General features: G+C 45.9%; 1 protein-coding gene across 1 annotated transcript in view; it reads right to left on the bottom strand.

The window, feature by feature from the left end:
* The window catches only part of tesk1b (testis associated actin remodelling kinase 1b), a 33760-nt gene extending 15085 nt beyond the window's left edge, over positions 1-18675 (bottom strand). Inside the window, exons 1-3 of the mRNA XM_088909338.1 lie at positions 18473-18675; positions 17094-17913; positions 107-228 (exon numbers count right to left, since the gene is read on the bottom strand). Coding sequence (XP_088765464.1) covers positions 107-228; positions 17094-17273 — 302 coding nt within the window. The 5' untranslated portion in view covers positions 17274-17913; positions 18473-18675. The remainder of the gene's footprint in view (positions 1-106; positions 229-17093; positions 17914-18472) is intronic.
* Between the last annotated feature and the right edge of the window lie 7437 nt (positions 18676-26112).

The following is a 26112-nucleotide window of genomic DNA, read 5'->3' as shown; positions in this document are numbered from 1 at the left end:
CAACAGCAGGACTGAAAACACTGTGCTAATGAGGTGGCGCTTAAATCATATCTCAATTATGAGCCCTTCAGAGATGGTCATCTCGGGCCGAGCAGGTGCAGCTGACCTCAAGATGTTGGGGTGGCACAACCGGTTCATCAGCTGCACCTCCCTCAGCATGTTGGCTCTGTTGCTGGCCAGCTTGTTCATCTTCAGCACCATCACCTGGCCGGTGATCCTGTGCCTGACCTGCAGGGAGAGAACAAGCATAACGTGACTGCACTGCCGCCTCCCGCCTGGCCACGCGCCCCTCACGTCAAGGCGTGGTGGTCTGGAAAGACCATCCGCACTGGCCACAGCTGTATCCTCTCCTTATTAATGCGGTCGCGGAGCTGGAGCTTGTCAGTGTTGAGGAAAAAAGAAACAATTCTGCACATCGCTTTGCAGCAAGCCCGTCTCGTCAATTTGTTATCACTGCCATACATCGTTGTTAAGTGTTACATGATTCTGTCAAGTGCTCTGTGGCAAACAGCTGCAAAGGGAGCTATAACAAATTGGGTTTGCACGATTCCAACTTAAACTGAAATGAAATGCAAAGATGGGGGTTGAGATTACCCAATATCAAGAACTGTCTGTTCCTTCATGCTTCGTATACAATATCTACCACTCTGGCATCCAGCCTCATTAAATCCCACACTGCTGAATCCAGATGCTCTAGTCCTGATTATCTTCGGCTGCAAGCAAAGCATGCCAATGTCCTGCTGACCAGCAATGATCTCAATCAGCTAAGAAATTCTACAAAAGATACACACGACCTACCCTCATAAATCCTGTACTACTGTACAGCCAGTACTGCCCTCATGGGCTTGCAGCAGACTTCCTGGTACCATGAGCATATACAGTTTGAGATACAGAACTATGTCTGTCTGGACCTTGAGGGATTACACTTTACATCCCATTAGAGTGCTTAGTTTGGTCTCCCTAATTACAAGCACGTACTGCTGCCAGTCTTAAATATCCAATACAACCACCCCAGGACTCTTCAGACAGCAGAACAAATTCAGCACAGAAGTAAATAAATCAAAGCCCTCTCTCAAGCACATTTTCTAGGGAAGTACAAAGGAACATTTGGGATCATTTAGCCTTCCTGCTTGTCCTGGATCTGGTCCTGCTGGCATCAACAATACATTTAAGCAAAGGTCTGACTGAGGAACGCAGATGCTGCCATGGAGGGACAAAGTCAAACTTCACCGTTGTCATGAAGTGGCCAAGACGAAGCATACTGCATCGTCCAGTGTCACCCTTTCTTCCAACATAGAGCTTTCAGGGTGCAGAAAGAAACATCCTTCCCTGGGATCTTACAGGAAGCAGGCTGTAGTATCACTGAGCTCCTAACTGTCCTTTACTTCCTGCTTCTGCTACAGCTACTGTTCTCCCAGCTACGTCAAGAGCTGCTGGAAAGTCACTTCACTCCTAGTCAGGTACCCGAGAGCAACTAAGAAGCCAGAGTACCGAGATGTTAGTGCTTCACACAACAGGGGAGCAGGAAAATTGGACTGCAATTGTGGACACGTTTCTGGGTCTAGATAAAGGCTGTGTATTTACACACACAGCAGAATGTAGGACCTGCTCCAGCTGCTGCTCACTAAACCTTCAACCAGCAGATCACACCAGTCCTCTCTTCCAGATCACAGACAACCCCACACCTCTTTAAAGTGACCAGAGCTACAGTAGTCAAACTCCCTTATATCAAAGCAATAAATCCAGAAACATTTTGCTTCCACAAAGCATTTCCTTGTTCTATTCCAGGAGATGATGATCACCAAACGAGAGAAATTGAGATGCTTTCTTAAGTACCACAGTTTTGTATAAAACTTCTGTGTAACCACATTGCAAGGAAACATTTGTGTCATGCAGTTCCAACAACAGTTTCCCGTCTGCTACCCAAAGGCAAGCTGGACTGTAGCCTCTCAGAAAATTTAATAGTCTGAGCATGCAGTCCCACAACTCCCTGCCTGTCATTAGCCCAGGAAAACTGTGCATTTGAATTGATATACTGTAGAACTTTAATGGACATCACTCCACACAAACAAACAGACTGACGAGTGCCCACACCCTCTCCTACCCTGGAAAAGCTAGGCATGCTCCGACACAGTCAGGCCCTCACATTTTTGGCAAGAAGAACCTGAGCCGCACCTCTCTGATCCTTGCAGCCACACATCATCCACGAGTCCCTCTCGCTAACCACACCAGAAACACCCACACCCTGCCAGAGCAGAGACCCCCAGATCCTAGGGTGTAGCGACAACAGAGATGAGGCAGATCCTGGCCCAGTAAGAACACTGCACTCATTCCTGTGCATGCACCAAAGAAACTGCTTTGACCTGGCCAGTCCTGTCCTCATCAGAGCCAGTGCAACATATCACCCACCCCTGTGCAATATCAGTCCTCTTCCTGCACCCAGTGAGGTAGCCCTGTATCCTCCTCCAACACACTCACGGGGATGTGTGAACCCACCCCTCTCCACTCAACCCACTATGCTTATGCATTGGTCCCTTCAGACACGAATCAGCTGCTCAACCAGGGAAAAGAAGAAATTGGGTAAACAATTAAGAAATTCCTTACACTGGACACTGCACTCAAAGCACTTTACAGGTAATGGGGACTCTGCTCCACCACCACCAATGTGCAGCCCCACCTGGATGATGCGACAGCAGCCACAGTGTGCCAGTACACTCACTACACACCAGTGGGAAGAAGAACAGAGGGATGAAGCCAATTCAAAGTTGGGGATTAATAGGAGGCAATGACTGGTAAAGGCCAAGGGGAAATTTGGCCAGGACGCCAGGGTTACACCACTACTCTTTGAGAAACACTGTGGATTTGTAATGACCACAGAGAGTCAGGACCTCGGTTTTACATCTCATCTGAAGGAAAGTCCCTTTTTACAGTATAGTGTGCCAGCTGTGAGTTGCAGGGTGATATAGCTGCTGGCTCTCTCACCAGGTCGTTTTCTTTCTCCCATTCCCTCTCCTCCCTCCCTCCCTCCACACAGGCCCAGCTCCGATCATTTTTCGAAAATCATTCAACACTCCTTCCAATCAGCACAACGGGGATTTTCCCCACTTCAATAAACGTGATTTAACCAGTGGAGTTGTGGGGAACAGTAAACAAACCTTTGGTGTGAGTCAGGATGCCACTGCAAAGAGAGAGAACAGGTAGGAACCGAGCCCCCGGAGTCAAGCAAGGACTTGCAGGGAAACCAGGAATTTGATTCCAGGACTGTTGTTGTTTTCTTGGCTCTTTTGTCACATCAGCTCTAGAAATTCTGCTGTGGGGTTTTTATGGAATTAAACATGCAAAAATATTATTTGTCAGTAAAGGCTTAGTGTCCTAGGGCTGGAGTCATAACAGAGTCCACCAGTAGGGCTCAGACTCTTACCATCTGACCTTTTGCACTGGAGTTTCCACACCTCTGATGTGATACATGAACAACACAGTCCCTTGGGAAACTGAGCCCTGTTCACCAGTTTGTATGTCTAAAGAATGTAAATGACGGAAAGACAGTGCTTTCACACACACCAGATGAAATTTAGGAAGACTTCCTCAAGTACAATGTGTGTGCAGGCATATCATCACTCCTTACAGTGGTGCGGTTATAACTGAACACGACTGCCTGAAACACTCTTGAAAGGAACGGCCATTGACAGATTAACGAAGTGCTATAACAACCAGTCAAACAAAGTATTACTGTAACATCACCGCAGCTGTGCCAGTGCTTTGAACCACCATGTTTAACAGAACTACTGAGTGCTCTGGTTGTAGACTGTAAGCATCACTGAGTACACAAGGGGATCCCACTGCTGCTGCCAATAACAGAGCACACAGAACTGTACGGTCCTGTTACAGCATTCCACACCCAGACCTCGCTGTGCCATTCCTGTACATACTTGGTCCCAGCATGGTGGTACATGCATGTTGGTACATGCATGTTGGCTGGAACAGAAACACAAAGACTGTGGCATTTTGTCTTCAATACAGTTCAGAGCAATACATAAACAGTAATGACTGTAGTGCTTACCATAACATACTGTTGAGACATTTCTCAAGTGATCCTGGCAATTTAATAACGGAATTAACAGATAAAGAGCTATGCTTTCACTGTTCTCTCCCTACAACACTGAGAGGCAGGAATAAAACCAGTGTGTCTGTGACGTCTCCAAAGGTCAAGTCTGCTTGTGTGACTGAACATGAAGAGCTTCCCCACCTTCCTCTTCACTGCTGAGTTTGTCTATTGAGCTGAGCTTGGTTTAGGAAATGACCTGGAGGACAGGTCAGGCTCAAGCTTCGTGTTAGGCGAACTAGCAGGACAAACACAGCAGCATCAATGAACCATGAATAACTGAAAATGGCAACTTGACTTGCAAGACCCAAGCGACAAACAGTAACATAAAATTCCGCACAGCATTTAGAATAGCTGCCCAAAACAATAACTAATCACACGCAACACCACCCGAATCCACAGTGCAGGGTGACAAGAGTTCAAAGCAGTGCAGCAATGGAGTTAATAAGGTCTCAAATGATTTCAGTCAGCATGAACCCACAAGATACCTTAACTGCCTTTCTGAACAACAGTACCAGCTCCGACACTAGGTCTTGCGGTAACCAGTGCCAACAGGGCACAGCTAGTGACCAAGTTCCCTCGGCTGCACAAGCCCAGTCACCAGGCTAGTACAGGCTAGTCTGCACCCCAGCGCACCGGTAGTGGGGTAACCAAGTCGTTCATGCTCAGCCCTGGAAAGATGCAGAGGAACAGAGCGGGAACATGCACTCCCATCCATTCTGTGATGCGTCAACTCTAGCAGAGCGCCACAAGTCAGGAATTGGACTGCATTCATATTCTGCATTCATATCAGCGGAGTGCGGTCAGATATGAAGCAAGAACAGATACTGAAGTATTGGTTTGGTGATGAAATACTGACAGAGAAATAACGCTTAGATCAGATCTTTGTTCCCTTTCTGAAGATGACAACGGAAATGAGAGACGGCAACAGGGCCCCACGCTTGCACATGAGTATTTTACACTTTTTTAATGTTTTACTGTACTTCAACTTAAACTATTAAAGTGCGAAGGAGAGAGATTACCAAGTCATTTTTATCACAAGTTCTTCAAATCCTCTTCTAGAAGCTCACCAGAGGACATCTTGTTTACTTCTGGTGTCGGCTTCAACAACCTGGCTGAGTAATTTGATCATTACTGTACTCTTCTATGCACTTTTGAAATTGTTACAAAATCCCTGCAGACAATTCCTTGCTAACAAGGGCAAGCAGTTGCAGCAGCTAGGCAGGCAGGCATGTGCACTCTTGAACAGCAGCCATGGAGCAGAAGTCTAACCACCAGCCAGCACTTTGCACACAAGGACGACCACAACCAGCCCAGATTTTATTATTCCACTAAGTCAGGTGAGGAATCACCAGATGAATTCTCGTACAGTAAAAGCCAAGTCAGCCACATGGAAGATCCCATCAGGTGCCAATGCACTGACTACTAGTGAGGTGAATCTGTGAATCACACCAAGAAATGGTTTCAGCCTTACTGGAAAACTTTTTTCTTCCTATAGCTTGCTAAATTTTTTTCCCTTTTTGCCTGGGACTGCATGGCTGTTTCTCGAAGTCAGTCCCACCTGGAGATCTCCTCTCCACCCTTGTCCTGCTACCAGCCAGGGTGTGGGAGTAGGAGTGTCTCAGGCTTAATACACTGCACTGTAACGAGGAACTATGTCCTGGTGACAGACGACTCCCTGCTCATTAATGCAGTGAGCGGGCTACCCCTCGAGGCCCAACTCTCATCAGTAGCAGTGGCAATACCGATCTCTACACACCACTGTGGAGCAGGTGTTCACTAGGCAGCCAGGCCAGGAAAATCAGCAGTAGAGTTTTCATTCAACACAGGAGATAAGGGGAAATACAGACCATACATTCTGACTATATGGAAACCCAGTATGCAATACAGAGGACAATGGAACATTATCAGCATAAGTAATAAGGGGCTGTCAAGGGCAGGTCTCCTTAAGCACTTCTACCAGTGAACCCATGTACCAATCCAGCTTAATAAAGTAATGAAAACCTACTTTTTTGTCTAATGCATTTTAAAAAACTCAATACGCTACAAAATGAACACCATATTATTACATTTTCCAATGCTATAGTGTTCTTAATGTCTGAATGTTGGAATTTGGAAATACACTAAAGCACTTTGTAGAAAAAGGTGCATGCATGGCACAAGAATACATGAGAGATTTACTTGGAGATTATTAAGCTATATTTTTATCTTTAGCTGTTTTTTCAAAGCGACTAAGCCCATAAGAGGAACTGCTACACCACAAAGTAAATAAGCATGACATGGGTGTTTGTGTTACCTCATCATGTGAAGTAAAAAAAAAATGATCTCAATGATTTAGAATGTCTGTCCTGCATTGTAAGAGAGCATACTGGTTTTTGAATTTTGTGACACAAAGTATTAAGGTTTTAACTAACTCATATATACAAGAACAGTGCCAAAATTATACAGTTAACTAATTGTTTCACAAGGTAAATTAAAATAGAATAGAAAAAGAATTTCCAATAATTTACCACTGGACTTGTGCACCAGTTACTGAAGTCAGATTGAGTGAATATGACAGGACCCATGTGAGAGGTGAGGTTTCTCATGCTTCTGGATGTGTTTGCACATACAGCTCTGTTAAAGAGAGAATGACTATCATTGCAGTCTGTTTATTTACAGTTATTAGACTGTCCCACACAGCTTCACTTTGCATTTCTGTCCAACTGAATGCTGTTCTCTTGTACTTAAGTCTTCTGTTTAAACACAGCTATACTCCAATGACCCTAACTCCCCTCATTACAAGGAGTGATGCTAGAACTTAATTTCCTTGGGTTTCACTTTCAGACTGGAAACAGTCTGATTGATACTTCAGACTCACTCAGGAATGTCATATCTCAATCATCTTGAACTTACAAATACTGTAGCTTCCCCTAACCTGGGAGAATAAACATTTCTTCAGTGAGAGCCTGGAAACTGTTTATTGGAGCAGGACAAACAGTCACCTCTGTGTTTGTTCAGCAACATCCTTCATTGTGCACACAGGCAACTCAGTGTGTGTATGACTGTACGTGTGCGTGCTTAGTGTCCTAGGGTAATGTGTATTTTTAGCTTCTCTCCTCCAAAGCCAGGCTCTCTGCACTAATAGGCTTTCTGGCTTTCCCACCATTCCCCTGATCTGCATTACAGCAGTATTCAGGCCACTGAGCCTCTGACCTCACAGACCACATGCCTACAGAGCACACCTGCCATTGCATCATTTCATCCCATCAATCTGTATCCCCCTTGTCTGTGTGCACACCCCACAAAGGGTCTGTCTCAATTACAGGTCTCCACCAGGCCCACTGGCCTGAAGCTCACATCCCCTTTCCCCTTGTGATCTAGACCCTGTGGACCAGCTCTGAGTGAGTGTTCCACTGGCTAATTTGACCCATGAAACTCCAGCTCCAGAACCCATCCAGTACTGGCTTGGTGTGAAGGGGGCCAAGGGGTGGGGTTAACATTTTGAGCACCGCGCTGCATCAGATAGAGCACAGGACAGAAAGAAAGAACACTGCTCAGCCCATGTGCCGCTGGTATGCTGGAGTAGTACAGGCACTTGAGACAGTTCGAGTCGGGGTCTTCAATCCAAAATGAAACCAATTCTCCGTTCAGTCCAGAATTAACAATCAAGAGAATGCGAGCGACTCAGCAGCACTGTTTCCTGGAAGATGGGGTGACCGTCATGCACCACCAATTCAGGGAACGCAGTGGTAAGTCCTGACCTGTGCCACTCAGTCTCGGGTAGGTACCGGGGCGGTTCAGCTCGGCTGATCCTCAGCCCTTCACACACTCCGTGTCACACTCAAGGGATGGGAGACCTGGGATCCAGGAAAAGGCTGGCCAACATCCTGTAACGATCCTCATCACTAGCCTGTAAGGAGCATCCAGGTGAGATGGCACTACATCACACTCTTCAGTGACTACCAGCCCAATTCCAACCATCAGGACTGCAGGAGAGAAACACTTATCCCGCTGGCCAGACCATACCGCCAGAGTTACAAAACCTCCTTCAAGTGCAGAAGCACCGTTCCTTTAAAAAATATTGAAAGTAGAACGGAAACAATGCAAAGCCAATTAAAAACATCTAGATGAGATAAGTTCACTTTTCTGGCCATATTCAATTTCTTGTATTAGGAATTTGTCTTTTCACATACCCCAACTTGCTCTCCCTGAGACACACAGACAGGGAGAGAAGCTTGGGGTCAGAGCGCAGGGTCAGCCATTTATACAGCACCCCTGGAGCAGCTGGGGTTAAGGGCCTTGCTCAGGGGCCCAACGGAATAGGATTCCTCTGCCGGCTGCGGGATACGAACCGGCAACCTTCCAGCCACTGAACCGCCCCAAAGGACCCAAAAGAAAGAATACTGTAGTTTTGAGAGGCCAAACATCTTGGCTGCACTTTCTGTCTCTCGGCACTGACATGAGCAGTGCTGTGAGACTACATCCCCATTCCATAAAGCACAGTCCTTCAGTCCAGGGAAGTTATACTCTGGCTTTACAGCACGCTAGTAAGACCTCAGTTAATTGGGTTTCAGTTTCGGTCACTACACCACAGAAAGGCTACTACAGCCAGCCTGGGCACAGTCATATAGAGATGGGTAAAAGGAGGTAAATCTCCACGATCTAGACAGAGGCGATTGAGAAGAGGTATTTACATAAATAACAGAAGAGCCCAAGGGGTAAAGACAGGGTCAACCAAGGGAACTGCTTCACACTGGGAAGTGAAAAAAGGACATGGTGTCTCAAACTGAAGCTAAAGAGGAGCTCATGAAAGATGTACAGTAGGAAGCTTGTCTTTACACAAGGCGTTGTGAGTGTCTGGAACAGGCTTCCCACACAGGTGATTGAAGTCCAAACTCTGGGCACCTTCACTTCGCTATTTAATGACTAAACTAGCAAGAGGGGCTGCAGGGCCTCTTTTCATCTGTAGCTTTTCAGAAGTTCTGAAAGCTGGCATGGATCAGACAGTTCTGCACTAGGGACTGCTGCTACTCTACCGTACAGACCGAGCTGTATTTCTGCAGCGCAGGGACTGGGCTCTGCTGCACCCACACACATTCGTCAATCCCGCAGACAGCCTACAGAAAGGTGATCAACTGCTCACATCACTGTGGAGGAAGGTAAAGTGGATTTTAAAACGGGAAAAGAAGTTGTTTTAAAAGCCTGGTGAAGCACTGCAATAGCAGATGAGGAAACCAGGGTCACAGTCCATCAGGGATCAAAACTCTTCTCCTAACGAGCTTCACTCATGACCTCCAGTTTGGTCTGACAAGACCCAGATTAAATCAAAGCAAGACCCAAACTAACCACCAGTTATAGTTCCAGCCTGTGATGGTTCGTCAAATTCCCACTGAGTCACGACGCCTCTGGCAAACACTCAGAGTAACAAACGCTTTTTCAAGCAGCATGCTCATTTGCAAGTGGCAAGAGAGTAGCATATATACAGTATATACAAAAGCCCTTAGACTGAAACAGCTGGGGCCAACATTTGTTTAAAAACGTAAAATCCTCACTCAAGTTTGCCCAGAGGTATATTTACAAAGAACCTGAGTGCTCTTGAGTCCTGGAATGAGCCGGGTAGCTGGCTCATGAAAAGCGAAGGCCGAACAGCAGCCGAGTTTCCTACACTGAGCAGGCACCAGGCAGAGACTCACACTGGCACACGGAAAACAGCCTGGCCTTATCAGTGCCGAGAAGGAAAATAAAGCTTATCAATGGGGAACTAGCTTGCTGTCAACTGATTAATGGCCCGGTTTCTCCCCTATAACTGCCAACAGAAACAGAGCTCAGTGCCACCCCCCGCCCCCGTACGGGCTGTCCAGGGAGGGAGCAGGGAAAGGCTGGCAGGTTATAGACAAGAGGAGGTCATTTGGTTTTTACGAGCTTACGAAGGCTAGAATGTCACCCTTCTTCCAGCACTGTATCAGGAGTCTAGCTGGAGCAAAAACATAGTCCTTCCCATCCAGCCTCAGGCTGAGCTGGACTTTCCACCAGTTCTTTGTCCAGCTATCACCCAGCTGTATCACAAGCAAACAGTGACAGGATGATAGCCGCATACCTGAGCTGCCCTGTACCTGGAGCCATCACAGCTCCGCCTTCTCCCAGTGCACTGCAGAATGATCTCCTATAAAGGTACAGATATAGCTGGTGATTTTGCAGTATTATAACCAACTGCAGCCATATCACTCTGCAACTCACAACTGGCAACCCACTGAGGCTAAGCAGGTGTGAGCCTGGTCAGTACCTAGATGGGAGACCTCCTGGGAAAAACCTAGGTTGCTGCTGGAAGAGGTGTTAGGGGGGCCAGCAGGGGGCGCGCACCCTGCGGTCTATGTGGGTCCTAATGCCTCAGTATAGTGACGGGGACACTATACTGTAAACAGGTGCCGTCCTTCGGATGAGACGTAAAACCGAGGTCCTGACTCTCTGTGGTCATTAAAAATCCCAGGGTGTTTCTCGAAAAGAGTAATGGTGTAACCCCGGCGTCCTGGCCAAATTTCCCATTGGCCCTTACCAATCACGGCCTCCTAATAATCTCCCTCTATGAATTGGCTTCTTTACTCTGCTCTCCTCCCCACTGATAGCTGATCTGTGGTGAGCATTCTGGTGCACTATGGCTGCCGTCACATCATCCAGGTGGATGCTGCACATTGGTGGTGGTGGAGGGGAGTCCCCATTACCTGTAAAGCGCTTTGAGTGGAGTGTCCAGAAAAAGAGCTATATAAGTGAAAGCAATTATTATTATTAATTGCATGAGCAAAAGAGGCCCGTTTACAGTAGCAATTATTTCCTCCCATGTTTAGTGAAATTAACTCCTACTACAGGCTGCTGTCCCGCTCCAGTCCTCCTGGACCACTGCTCTCAGAGCCCAGGGACAAGGCCTGCTCGCTGACCAGCCCAGCACTCTGGACAGACCCAGGCCCTCTAGCTGACCCCAAGTCTGATGGGCTATAGCACTGCAGCAGAAAGGCTCTGGGACAGAAGCCTGTTTCTCCTCCTCTCCTGTCCTGTGCTTGGATGAGGTGGGAGTGCAGCATTTACAACCCAAGCTCGAAAAGCTTGTATAAGGTCCTGTCAGATCCAGCACCGCTCTCTGCATTACTGACGGCAAGCCTTAACTTGAGTTGAATGGAAGAAGAAAACACAACAAAAAGTTTTGCTTTAAGCCTAATATTCAAGTCAGGACTCGCCCAGCATTGTTGCTCTGTTCCATCCCGAACCAGCTACAGTATGCCGTGTCCTAACCCACACACTACAGAGACTAACCCACCCTCATCAACACCCAGGCCAGCCACACAGCACCGCCCCCGGCTCACTGCACCACCTCCAGCAGCCGTCTCTTTCCATCACTTCTTCTTACCTTCTCCAGGACCCTGTGGGACCGTGCAGGGTACGAGCCAAAGGCCAATGAGCAGGCTGACAGCACGCAGAACTGCCTGGCCTAGACTGCATCGCAGTGCTGTTTAACTGAGGGACCTGCTGTCTGCATCACAGATCTGTCCACTGAGGGACCTGCTGTCTGCCTGTCCACACTGCTCACAGCATAGCCTGCATCACAGATCAGTCCACTGAGGGACCTGCTGTCTGTCTGTCTGTCCACACTGCTAGCAGCACAGCCTGTATCACAGAGCCATCCACTGAGGGACCTGCTGTCTGTCTGTCCACACTGCTCACAGCACAGCCTGTATCACAGAGCCGTCCACTGAGGGACCTGCTGTCTGTCTGTCCACACTGCTCACAGCACAGCCTGCATCACAGATCTGTCCACTGAGGGACCTGCTGTCTGCCTGTCCACACTGCTCACAGCATAGCCTGCATCACAGATCAGTCCACTGAGGGACCTGCTGTCTGCCTGTCCACACCGCTCACAGCACAGCCTGCATCATGGACCTGCTGTCTGCCTGTCCACCCTGCTCACAGCACAGCATGCATCACGGATCTGGCCACTGAGGGACCTGCTGTCTGTCCTCAGAGCTCACAGACTGGCAATTTCTATAGAAACAAATACTTTTCTAGCTGACTAAACTGTGCTGGAACAGTGCCTGGATGGGGCCCACCACATTTTGCTCTAAATAGCAGTATGTTTTAACCGTGGGAATTAGAAAGACCACAACATTAAGAGCGACGCGAGACAGAATTAACTAATAATCTTGTTCAATCTGTCTGTACAAGATTTTGTTTTACACTGGGGAAAAAACAGATGCTCACGATTTCACAAGCAGACTCAATACAAAGAAGTAGAAGGGTGGTTATCATTAAGAACTGGGTCCCATATATTAATGTTGACAACCCCAGGAGCTTTTGTTTTCATAATGCTGTCAATATGATCCACCTCTCGTCTCTGACAACACGAGGAAAAGACTCACCCACCATTCCAGTGCTTTTAGTTTTGGAATCACAATAATGCAGAGAGAGCATGGCGCCAGGTCAGCATCCAGGCCAGGTACTCAATTTGACCTGGTGCTGCTGCATCTCCAGGACAGAGAGGAGCTGCTTGACTATCCCCCTGAAGCCAGTGTCTTGCTAGACCGGGTCAAGCAGAGCTCTGACAAAAAGAACTGCTGGTCTGTGAGACAGGACTGCACCAGGCTGTTCACGTCTTCGACATTCCCATCATCCAGCAGGGAGCAACAGTCCAGCCAGGCCCCACGATCGACCGGACAGCAGAGCCAGACTCCAGGATCCAGACAGCAATCAGAGTGCAGCATCGCCACAGCTCACACAAACCTCCACCAGCAGATGGGCAGGCAGGGAGGCCCGAATTTTCAGCCACAGCTGCCATCAGTTGTGATATCTATCTGCACTGCTCTCAAATAAATGTGCCCCCAGGGGAGAACATTAGTTCCTACCTGCAGGTTCACATTACAGGGGCACCTGTTTTTATTAATTTTAGCACAAATAAAAACAATGCATGTTAGCAAACAACCCAACGAGCTGGATGGGTTTGCAACCTGTCGTATGTTCTTGCGGAAGCCTGCTATCTGTTACCGTAATTAAGGCTGGATCTGTCCGACAACTATCGTACAGGTGTACTGAAGACTGGGCTGGTTCATTACAATAAAGAGCTACACTCCCCCCCCCCCCATTCACAAATGCTCACATACTGAGTTCTATAGGGTATGGATATTCATTTTTCCAAGAAACTGTGAGCACAGCTTATATGACACGCCACTCTTTCAGAGGAGACTCAGCACAGCCAGACCCTGGTGTGGCCTCAGAGGGCAAGAGTCTCTGCATCTCAGCCCAGTGAAGAGGACTAAGAGCATAAGTGTTATCTTATCTGCAAAACCCATCGCTGTTAAGTACAACAGGCAAGACAAGCTCGGGCAGGCCTCAGTGAGACTCCCAGACAGACGCCAACCCAGAGCAAGCTGGTGACAAACTGTTTGGCTTCTGACGTCATCTGAGTTGCCAAAGAAGCAATGACGGAAGCCTGAACAGGACCGTATTTATTAGTTTCCTACAGATTTAACAGTTCGCTTCTTGGAACCTGCAGATGCTTAATAATGCAATTCGCAGTCTCATCTTCGGTTGGATGCACAGTATGACAGACCCAGGTGTGGCTGTTGTGCCTGCCCCTCCTACAAAAGCAGTTCCTCTGTCAGAGGAGGACTTCATGGCCCAGCTCGACGTCTCTAGAGAATGCAGACGCAGGCTGTGTTTGTGAGACACAGCCAGCGCGCCCAGCACCAGTGTTAACAGCTCGGAGCAGGCAGTCCAGATATCACCTTCCCAGCAGTCCTCCTCAGCGATCTGCTTCGGGCTCAAGGTCGCACTCAGAACACAGTGGACTGCTCCACTTCCTGTGCGAGGGGGGAGGGGAACTCACTTCCTGCTGAACTGCCCAGTCTCAGGAAGCAACACAGTGGGTCAGCTTTTCGCACTGCTGCTCCTTCACACATAGTCTAGTCCAGAGCCAGAGCTCAGCCCGGTTTCTATGGTATTAAGTTATCACCTTGCTCAGGGGTGCAGCAGACGTGGCTGTAGTGCAGACTTGAACCAACAGACGCACTGTTACAAGCCCAGAGCCCTAACCACCCCCACCGCCACCACAAATCTGCACGTCTCGCCCTCGCAAATAAACAGATTCCTGCCATTTCGTATAGAACTATAGCTCAAGACTGAATTACCCTTCATGCTAGCTGAGCTTAGGAGAACAGTAGCACAGGAGGAAGCTCACGTCACCAGTGAGCTTCCACAGTACGCCTGAGCACCAGTGTGTCTGACACAGAGCTCACCACCAGCACAGGAAAAGGAGGCAGGGCTCCTAGAGATCTTACTGCGAGCTGGGAAACAGTTTGCTAGAGTCATATCCCTGCACAGGAACCAGTGGTTCCCAAATCCAGAGAGATTTTAAAGGGAATTAGTAAGGTTGACTACAATGGGTATTGCAGGTTTATTTCAGCAAGTAGAACATAATGACATAAGTGGGTACTAATCCAGCTCTACAACGGTTATTAGGAAATGTTATTAGGAAATTAAATTAGCAAATTCACTAGCAGAATTGCAAGCGGACAGACAAAATACAAGTCTCCACGTGAATCTCACTAACAAGAGCAGACCAGCCCTGTGCTCAGCACCAGTGAGCAGAGATCTTACTCAACACTGGGCTCAACTGAGCACCGCAGAGCCCTCAGAGTGGTACCTTGTCCTCCTGACTTCCAGGCCAGGAGACTGACCACAGTAATGGACACGATGGCTGCTGTGTGCTCCACTGCAGATAGGAACTCTCAAAACCCTTGTCAAAATAAATAGCCTCTCTACAGATTTGTCTTTACATTGTATCTCCTTACCTTCACTGGTACTGAAAAATCTAGCAGATAGAACTTGAGCACCATGGTGTATGTCCAACATACACTAACAGGACACGCAGAGCCAGTTCATCATTGCAAACTAAAATTATTTATGATAAATTCAGTGCTATGATGTGTATTTTATGTAACACACAGCATGGCCCATGTCTTAGCACATACAATACAAATAGTTACCCTGTTCTCAAGAATAAGGAAAGATATCCTTGAATAGTTGGAGCTGAGTGTTTCACATTCTTGTTTACGGTTGCTGAGAAAGCTTCTGTCTTTAATTTGCCAACTTATCTCGGTCTCATTTTACAACAAACGAGTTCCAACACATTCCTTTCAGTACTGACACCAGCCATGCCAGAACACTCGGCAGACCCGAGACTGATATTAAAGCTACTAGCCCGCTGACACTGCGCACAACCCTTCCAATGTGCACACAGAGCTATACATTTGAACATGCATTCTAAGACACCCAGCAAGCACTGATCATGGAGACAGTTACAGACAAACAGCACAACGTATTTGCTCAGATGGAGTACAAATGCCCACCATCCTAATTTAACAGCTCAAGCCCTCCGTCGGAATGAGTTTATAACAGATACAGATACTCTGGGCACCCTGGGGTTTGGGCAACAGTGCAGCTGGCACTGCCACATGCTTTGTGAGATAGGGGGGGACTTCAGGGTCTGTAACTGTTCAGCATCCAGGAGCACATAAGTGACTCCTGACTGTATACACAGTGCTGGAAAATACAAAGACGGATGGCACAAGATCAACTCACTTGAAAACGCAGCACAGAACGACAATTAAGCTGGGTCAGGTGAGACCTTACTAGCATTCATAATTACTGCTTTGCATTACCCTGAACTCAAGTGTAAGTAATCAGGAGTGCTAGGCTATGATTATGCAGAGTTTGTCCTTTGTTGTTTGTACAGTCAGCTCCAAATGCCACACTAACAATGCTGCTGTAATTGTCATTCTCCACAAACACTTTGATAGGACATGGATCACATGTAGTTATCAAATTAAATTCTGAAAAAAAATGAGCATAGGAAACAGAGCTGTAATTTGTCTGCAATATGAATGATAGCAGATAATCACAGCAAAGGAGGTGACCTAATATCATGGCAGCATCTAAGCAGATTTGCTTAATTGTGGTGATAATTACACCACCCAAACTGTAATTGACTGTGGGTCTGCCTTGTGGGAAGACAGGAGCTGGCAGGGAGCTGTGATGCACCAGCAAAGCTCACTACTCCCCGCTCAGTGGAGAAGGCCAGGGCTCACCTCCAGCAGGGCCATCCCATACCCAGCAGATTCTCAGTCTGCTGAAGCTGTGGGGCCTGTTCCCAAACCAACAAACCCCTTTTAAATTCAGTTAGAGACGCGCAGCTGTATCTGTTTCAGCTTTCATTAGCTGGAGGGTCCCGAGCAAGGCAAACTGATGAGGCAGGGAACTGGGGTCTTTTATGCCAGAAAAAAAGACAATGATTTGGACTCCCACTGGCCAATGTGTCTACCTGGTGCTGTCTTCTGTAGCAGCGAGTTATGTAAAAATGGACTTCACTGAATTCTGCTAAATCCATAGTTTGTGAAAACAGTCTGCAACTTGTAAAATCCTACAAATGGCTCAAACGGCTGTCATATACAGTACATAGGTATACTAGATAGAAAGTTTCTCCCACAGTGCTCCGCCGTCTGTTCAGCCCTGGCGCCACGCGATAATTTCCGTCAAGGTGAGCGCCTTACCGAGGTCACGGGACAGCGGCTCCGAGCTCGGCGCTCGCTGCTGATCAGCCCAGCTGGCTTCTTTGCGTTAAAGCTCGCCACGAGGTCAAATCTGCTGTATTGGCACAAATAACACATCCCCACTTGCAGAACCCAGAGCAAGATTCATCGCAAAGAACTGAGGTGAACCGCCTGTCAACTCACTGGCGAGGGATCACACACATTTCATAAAGGGTAACAACTGTACACAAAGGTCTCAATTCAAACGTCTGAACTCATCGCCAAGGTTCTCCAGCAAACTGAAAGATAAGCAGGCCGACAGTGAGGATTGGAAGAAGCGAGTGGGCTGAGGTTTAAACGAGACAGGTGAACAGGTACAAGTACGTCCATACCCGGACAGGACGCACTCAGGCTAAAGCTGTCAGAAAGACCGGTCTTACCTTGAACACGTCCGAGAAGAAGCCGGAGCCGATCTTCTCACAGTAGAAGTCATCGATGCGGGCCAGGCTGGATACGGCGCTTCTAAGAGCCCGGTACGAAGAGGGTCGGAGCCGGTTTGGCCCGGCCGCCCCAATGACTGAGGGATCACTGGACTCCTGGTCCGGCTCGGCCCGGTCCATGTTGTTAATCCCACAGCAAACACTTATCTTTAAAATCCTTTCAGCAGCGTTTACATCTCCCTTTACTTCACCGCACGACACCAGCGTTTCCCTAACGAATAATGTACTCCCAGGAGAGAGCAGTCAAGACACCCGAATATTAACCCAGGGTCACAATTCTCTCCCGCTCCGTCTGTTACACAGGAAAAAGCAGCACGACTTCCACGCCAGTGACTTTAAACCGATCTACTGAATTGATGCACACAGACAGCGAGCGCAGCAAATCCTTGGTAGGCTGTGTCCTGTACATTCCCCAAGTCTTTTTAAAAGGTCGCAGCATTCTCCTTCAGAAAAACAGAAGAAACCTCCATGCAGCGGTGCTGTCTCTCCGAGTGGCTTCGTGTACGTGTTTTAGTGTGACAGCGACCCCCTCCTCCCCTCCAGGTGTGCCTGGAGATGATGTCCCCGCACACGCCGGGCCTCCCCAGTCATACAGCCGCACACACGAGCAGGAGCCTGCCTCCTGCCTCAGAGCGGGACACAGGGACGAAGCAGGGCTGCTGGCCGTCAGCAGTGGAGCGCTCCTATAGCGTGCGCCCTGCCTCCCTTCCTCGCACCGCAGGCACAGTCTCGGTGGCTGAAGGAATCCCCGCTCCGGCAGCTGCGACAGAGAAAATGGAGCTCCGCTGTAGTTATTTGCATGTTTATCTGTGCTCAGCTCTTGTAGCAGGTCACGGGTAAAGCGCTCTGCAAAGATAGCATCGCCGCTTAAACCGCAGTTTGCATAGCTACAGCACCCTCTTAAATGAGCGCTGATCGTACATCAAGTGCAGAACCGTCAGCTAAACCACATCATCCACCATATTAATGAGGCGCTCACTTGCTATCGATTGACCGATCAATAACCAGTGTGTCTAAGTCTTTGGTAGCAGCCTGCGGAGGAGGAAGGGGAAGAAGGCTGCGTTCTACAATAGGGGATCTACAAAACGTCCCCTACAGCTCGACAGCGAACACCGAATTATAATTCATATTCGCACAGCTGCCACGGCGCAGAAGACTTAATTCGCCTGTCTGCTTCCACCGCACCAAGCCTGTTATCGCATTCATAGCTGAATTGCATGCGAACTAATTAATCGCTGCTTCCAAGAAGAAAACAGAGCCATTGTTCACGAAACTGCGGTAACCAGGCTCCTGTCCGAAAGGAGACGAGAGGTACTTACCTGCCGAGGTAAGTCTGCAGGTGCGGATCCGCAGCGCTAAACAACAAGCGGCTCAGCTCCGAATCTCCGTCTTACTCCGCCGGGGTTCCTCGTATTTTTAATGAAACAGTCCTGCACACCACTGAGTCTCATCCCCCCCGGTGCCGGTGTAATTACTTCTCTCCCGGTGTCTCCCTCTTCTCTTTCGGCCTGTATGCCTCGCCGTGCGCGTGAGGCTGCTGGTCCTTATTGGAGGAGCGGCGCCGGGGCGGGACCAGCGAAACCAGCCGCAGCTCCACCTGCTGGGGCGCGAAGCCTAGAAACCCACTGCGTCTGCTCGCCACACCGGTGACTACCACTGATCTGTATCTGTGTGCCTTTCCTGAATTGGACAATAAATAGACGGTTCCTCATTATATATACGGCATACAGTATACCCTAAAAAGGCGCCGTACTTCGGATGAGACGTAAAACGGAGGTCCTGACTCTCCGTGGTCATTAAAAATTCCAGGCTGTTTCTCAAAAAGAGTAGGGGTGTAACCCTGGCGTCCTGGCCAAATTTCCCATTGGCCTTTATCAATCATGGCCTCCTAATAATCCCCATCTATGAATTGGCTTCATTACTCTATCCCTCCCCCCCACTGATAGCTGATGTGTGGTGAGCGTTCTGGCATCATCCAGGTGGGACTGCACATTGGTGGTGGCGGAGGGGAGTCCCCATTACCTGTAAAGCGCTTTGAGTGGAGTGTCCAGAAAAGCGCTATATAAGTGTAAGCAATTATTATTATCACACAACATAGTAACATTTCTGTTTCACACTGTTAGTGAACACAACACACTAACACAATGACACTGTATCACAACACACACCAAATCCTTATAATATATCATATTATTAGTGAAAACAATACACACAAAGACATTATCACAACACAACAATCCTTACACTTTATCATACTGTTAGTGAACATAAAACACTAACACAATGACATTGTATCACAACACACAACATAAGTAACAATCTTTACACTGTATCACAGTGTTAGAGAACTCTGCCTGCCGTGATACAGTATCATTGCAAGGCTTCCTGTGAGATACCAAGGTGCTGTATGAATCTGAAGCACAGAAGAAGTCAAAAGATCTTATCTGATTTGTGATCTTGTATGAGCTGAATATCATAAATGAAACACATTTTCAACAGAAATCATATCACTTGGGCTGCAGTGTCATTATGTTATTTACTGTGCTAAGAACAAATGACCACAGAGAGGAACATTGCAATTACAGTCTGTGGAAACTTTTAATACAAATGCAAGCACTGGTTAAACTTTCCACAACAGCACAATGATAAAAGACTAAGCTAAAGAACTTATGTAAAACTGGTGAAGTGCTTTTTGTGCATCAGACAGAGAGAGAGAGAGAGAGAGAGAGAGAGGCAGATTGATCTCTTCACTGCTGTTTCAGCTGATGCTTGGAAACCTTCTGTAGTTAAGAGTAGAGCAGACCAGAGTGATGTTTTACTCATCTAACACCCTGTCGGATCAGGGCTTATTGCTATATTTAGTGAACCAACAATTTGTTGTTGCATTGCAACCTTTCTTAGAAATCGTTCAGTTGGGTAGCTGCGTCAGCATGCGTAGGCTGCAAAGGAACAATAGTTTTATTCCATGCTGAAAAGAGAAGAAAGAAAACACAACATTTCGGCTGTGGAGCCTTCTTCAGGTGTGTCACACAGAATAAACTTATCACTTGTTTCTTAACAATCTTCAGCTTCTTGGGAATTTCTGAGCTTCCTGAAAGTGCCTGTGTCACCCTGAAGATACCCTGTATACATCACGCAGTTTCTGTGGTGTAACAGAGACACACGTCCTACAAGAGAACTGGTGCAGCGGATCAACCAGATGCAGGAAGATTCTTGTTCTTGTCCCCGTTTCCCATTGGTCTCCATATTCCACATTGCAAACGGAGGAGAAGTCACAGGAGGAGATCTAGTGCACAGATCCCACTGCCTGTTTGTTTTAGTGTCTGTCTTTCCCTGCTGTGATCTGTGGGCAATGCCGGTGGTCTGTTTTCCCTAGCCACGCTGACTTGTGAACCACAAGACCTGCCACAGTCCTTCCTCTCAGGGCTGACACATTTCTGCTCCAAGATGGGAAATGTGAAACTCAGTTTCTTTTGGTTGCTGTAAGACCTTGAGGACCTCAGGTTCGGCTGTAGGTCACTCCGCACTGTGCTGCCTTATGCTCCTCATCTAAAAGTGACCCTGGCAGCTGAAGGGCTTCATGTCAGCAGGCAGATGACTCCATTGGTACACTGCACTTTGCTATAAAGAAGTATCTCAGGTTGTTAACTTGTCTTCATTTAGGAGCTAAAGATCCTGACTAGTTTAGTCAGTGACTGTTTCAGTTTAGCAAAATGAACCAGAAAACCCTGAGAGCTCTGGGACCAGGGCTACAGATACTTTAGAGAGTTACACAGACCCCAGCCTCCCTGCTTTTTTTTCTTTGTTCTCAGGACAGGAAAAAACAAACCCTTCTGACTGAAAAATAATTGAAAAAGAAAGAGGGACCCTTGCATTATCACCCTACTGTAGGTTATTTTTACATCAGACAACGGAATACTGTGTTGAATAGAAAGGACAGGAGGGAATCTCCTAAAGAAATTGCAAAGAAAAGATAGAGGAAGTAGAAAAAGTAGCATCTCTGATACCCCACTCTTTGAATGCAAACAATGTTAAAAACAAAGTGTTAAACTTAAAAGCAAATGTATAAGCTTGTTGTAGGAGTCAAAGATGTGTGGCTCAAAACCTGCCTACAGGGGGATGAAATAATGAGCAAGAGCATCAATTTGCAGTCTCATTGCACAGGTGCTAAAATCTGGAAAACTAAAATCTTAACACACATTATTTCCGAGACACAGGAGTTAGTTAGAAGCAAGGTATGTACAGTGCTACACAATATAACAAAAAGAGCATTCAGACTCAGGAATGTAAGCTAGAAGAATCCAGAGACTCAGAATCTATGTAGGACAGACTTATTCAGACAGTGTTAGGAGTATGCTATAGACCACCGAATGTAGAGGTTGATCACAGTTCAATTCTGTAATTCAGAATTTATGTGCAAAAGAATACATTTTTACAGGAATCTTCAACTTTCACAATTTTAACTGGGAAAGACCTATAGGAAAATCAGCAGCAGATACGGAAATGGTGGAGATGGTGGACATGGCGAATGACAGTTTCTTACCCAATTTGTCAGAGCACCTACAAGAGGAAATGCTTGTATAGATCTTGTTTTCAATCAAGACAGAGTGAGACAAACAGAGGTGCTAAATTCATTACAGAGCTGTGATCGTAACACAGTGTGCTTGGAGGTATCTTTTTAAACTGTTCAGGTTGAGTCCAGAATTTCCAGAAAAGGAGTGTTGGAAGGAATGGGACACAGTTTAAGAGAAGTAAAATGGGATGGAATAGCCATGAAATCAGTGGAGAATGGACGGCAACAGTTTAAACAGAAAAAACAACCATGAGTAAACCAAAAGCTCAAAGACAGAATACTAAAAAGTTTAAAAATCAATTAGGAAAAATATAAGAAACAAGAGAGTGTTTTATAAAATGCTTAAAAAAACAACAGGATGCCATTAAAGTAAAAGAGTGCAATGAATTGCAAACACAGGTTAAAAAGAAATCACCAAAGGCCACAGGAGAAATTGAAAGGGATATCGCAATGGAGGCTAAAATAAATAATAAAAGTTCTTTCTGTATTACAACAGCAAATGAGCTGTTAAGAAAGAAGTAAAATATATCCGGGACAAAACTGAGAAACATATACTGTAGGCAATGAAAGAGAAATGGTTGATGTACTAAATGAATATTTCACTCAGGTATTCACTAAGCAAAAACTCAACAACATACCTCAGGCAGTGGAAGGGTAAAATACTGTATTTTATAGCATCAGCACCTGAGGGGGAAGTGTTTTGGTTACTAGAAGCACTCAAAATGCATAAATCCCCCAGACCTGGTAGCATCTTACCAATTGAACTCTAGGAATCAAGAGATGTTATCCAGAAGCCACTGGCACAACTTTTGTTTTGGTTTGCTCAGTTACAGCAACAGAGCTGTAACTCAGCAAAACAATGCATCTCAGGACAATGTGGACTGTATAATGGCCTGTTGTTTTATTTTTACAAAACCAAAATAATTTACATTTCACTGTTGAAAAAATACACAAAAACTTAATGTTTGTATGAAGGTGACATCATACACAGTGCTCAATGTTTTGGGGACTGATTTTTCATTACATCATGTTTCCCCATCAAAAACAATTAAATCTCTGTTAATTATGAGAGTTGAGCCTCATCAATCCCTGAAGCACAGTTTGCAGACGACACTGATCTCTAATCACAGAACTTGTAATTTCTTCCTGCAGTTCAGTAACTGATGCATACAGTATGTGTATACATGGCTGCACATTTATTTTCACTAGTTGCTGAACTGAGATGTGCAACGGTATTTTTTTTAAACAACAGATGTACAGAGCCTTGCAAAAGTATTCAGATCCTTCCTACTGTATAGTGCACCATTCCAAGAAATTAAAAAATCTGCATATATTGTACTATTTTTAAACTTAATATTTATCCAGAACCTGAATGCTCAAACTCAAAACTGGCAAGGGTAAGATAAGTTATAATAAATCTCAGCAAAAATTAAATTAAAAAATGAGCTTTTCTGATTGTGTAAGTATCCAGACCTGTGAACTCAATATTTCATGGAAGCACCTTTGGTAGCAATTATTGCTGCAAGTCTTTATAGTTTAGAGCAGGTTGTGTATATACATCGCTACTTGAAAGTGTCACGACGGTAAACTATAAAGTAACCTGTACTGTGCAAAGGTCTGAATACATTTGCAAGGCACTGCATATAGTGTACAATAATCACAAATGAGATATTTTAAACAATTATCATGAATTATGATGAAAAAATGTCATATACTCAGAGAAAATGAATAACTTCTGCTAATTTCAACATAAAATATAGGTGAATGTGTAGTGTTTAATTATTTTAGCACAGAAATACCCAGAAACAAAATGTGACATTCTGTACTTTTGCCTCATATTAACCTTTTCATCTCAAATCTGATTTGTTTCTGTTCAGAGCAAAAACAGAAATTTGACTTTACTATTTCAATATTTATGGAGGGTACTGTATATTGGGGTCTATTGAAGGCACAATGGGTGCTCATTGGTTTTAAGAGAGAACAGCTATAGAGAACACTGCTCATGCATTCAGAGCATGTTTTAAAAATGCCCCTTTAAATTCACTTCAGGCCAGGACAATTAGTTAAGGATTTTTACCAAAAGATAGGGAATTTAAGGATCTTTCCCCCAGGATAGGGCAGTTAAGGGTTTTTACCTCAGACAAGGGCAATTAAGGATCTTTACTCCATGACAGGGCAGTTAAGGATCTTAAGCCCTGAACAGGGCAGTTTGCAGCAGCTGTGGGATTCTGCCTATAGTCTGCAGAGGCTGGCAGTGCCTCTCACAGTGTTTACAGCTCCACAAAGCTGGTGTCTGTCTAGGACCCAGGAAGCTGTTGTGTAATCTCCCAAGCTGTTCAAAGAGCTTGTGGTGAGAAGATCATGCAAAAGTTCAAAGTTCTCTGATGAAAATTTAGATTAAAAAGCTCAAGATGATCAATATTACAGCTGATAAGAATGAAAAGGTTTATAAGCCAGGGTGCCAGGGAGCAAAGTATGCAGCAACCTAATAGTAATGATGTGCCTTGCAACACTTCAGTACATCTTTACGATTGTCAAGGACTTAAACCTGGTGACCTTCAGTGAACTCCCTACCGTGGCAAAGACAGGGGATAAGGTGCAGCATGATGTGGTTAAAGTTTGAAGGACTATTTTGAGACAATCCCAGAGAAGATCAGGTCACCAGCAATGCAACCGAGCTTTGGGCGTGTCCCACAAACACCACAGATGTCCCACTGCACTATGACACAAAACTGCTGTCAACACCTGGCCTGACTATTTCCATTGCCTTTGTTATTATCCTATTTTTAAACCCTTTTTCGATGTTCCCCATGGCTAATTATGTGCTGCTGTTCTGTGTAAAGCGCCTGCAGGTTCCAGGTTAGACAGGTGTACCTGGCCCAGTTGCTGGAGATTTTTCCTGGTACTGAGACTCACCTGCCTCAGGTCACACAGTCAGCCCCAGTTTGCCGAGACTCATGCATACTTCATGAAGACAGCATGAATAATTTGTTGAATACTGATAGCAGGCAGCAGGTAATATCCTCAGCATCAGGTCAAACTCTGCATTAGTAGTGCATCTAAATAGATTAGTGAGAAAACAGCGCCCTAGAAAAGCTTTCAGAAACACTGCACATTGTGCTCAGTTTCTGGGACCAGGCATATACAGTGTCAGAAAAAAGAAAGGCCAAATTTAATAAGGCTCCCTGAGCATGCAGTGTAACATGGCCACTTGAGAATCCTGTTTTGTTATTGCAGTATGGCAGGCTAATTTACTCTCATATTTTCAGCACTGCTTTGCTCACCACGTCTCCTCAAGCACAGTTACCTGTGGGGTTGTGTCTTATCTTATGCCCAAGAGCCTGTTTTCATTATATAAAGAATGTTCAGGTGAGGCTCAGAGCCAACAGCTGCCCATTTCACATCGCAAAAGAGATTCACCAAGAAACGCAGACAGCTGAGGCTGTTGGGCTGCTCAGGAAGGAGCATGGCAGGAGGCTCCAGGCTCTCACGCCCTTAATTTCCTCATTAAACAGCCAAACATTCTTTAACGTCACTATTTTTAATGCTTTTCTCCTTTTTGGGATGTCACAGTAACTGAGGCTAAAGAAACACTTCTTCTTACAGTATATACCGTGCCCTCTATAAGTATTGGGAATATTAAGTCAAAATTGCTGTTTTTGCTGTATACTCAAGCCATTTGGATTTGCTTAGAAAAGATGAATATGAGGCAAAAGTACATAATGGCAGCTTTTATTTCTGGGTATCACTGCACTTATACTGTATGTTGTACCATTTTAAAGTAACAGCACTTCTTGCGTTCAATCCCCCCATTTCAGGTGAGCATACTGTAAGTATTGGGACAATTGGCTGCCAGGTGTTTCTTATTGGTCTGGTGTTTCCTGTTGCATTGGTTGTGCACATAAAAGAGCTGTGAATGTGAAGAGTTGGATTTAGCCTTTGCTCTTCCCTTTGGAGTCAGTAGGCCTAAACCAACATGGAGACTAGAGAAACGTCTATGAAAGAAAAGGAAGCAATTAGGATGCTAAAAGAAATGAAGAATATAATCAGAACTATATGACAGAAACTGGACATAACAAAATCAACAAATTGTAAGTAAAGGTAAAGTAAAATCTTTAATTTCTGGGTATTTCTGTGCATATACAGTATGCTTCCACATTTTAGAAGTATACCACTTTTTGTGTTCCATCCCCCCATTTTTAGTGAGCATAAGTATTTGGATAAATTAACTTAAAGTAGTATAAAACATACCACTTGGTTGCAAATTCTTTCCATGCATCAAGCCTGAGAAATTCACCTTTCCTCTCCAATCTGAATTGCTTTACAAAGCAAAAATAGACGTTTTGACTTCATTTTCCCAATATCTAAGGAGGGCACTGTACATCT

This window comes from Atractosteus spatula, chromosome 1 (genome assembly GCF_055471065.1).
Source record: "Atractosteus spatula isolate fAtrSpa1 chromosome 1, fAtrSpa1.hap1, whole genome shotgun sequence".
NCBI lineage: Eukaryota > Metazoa > Chordata > Actinopteri > Semionotiformes > Lepisosteidae > Atractosteus > Atractosteus spatula.
This window is presented reverse-complemented; position numbering and strand designations above follow the sequence as displayed.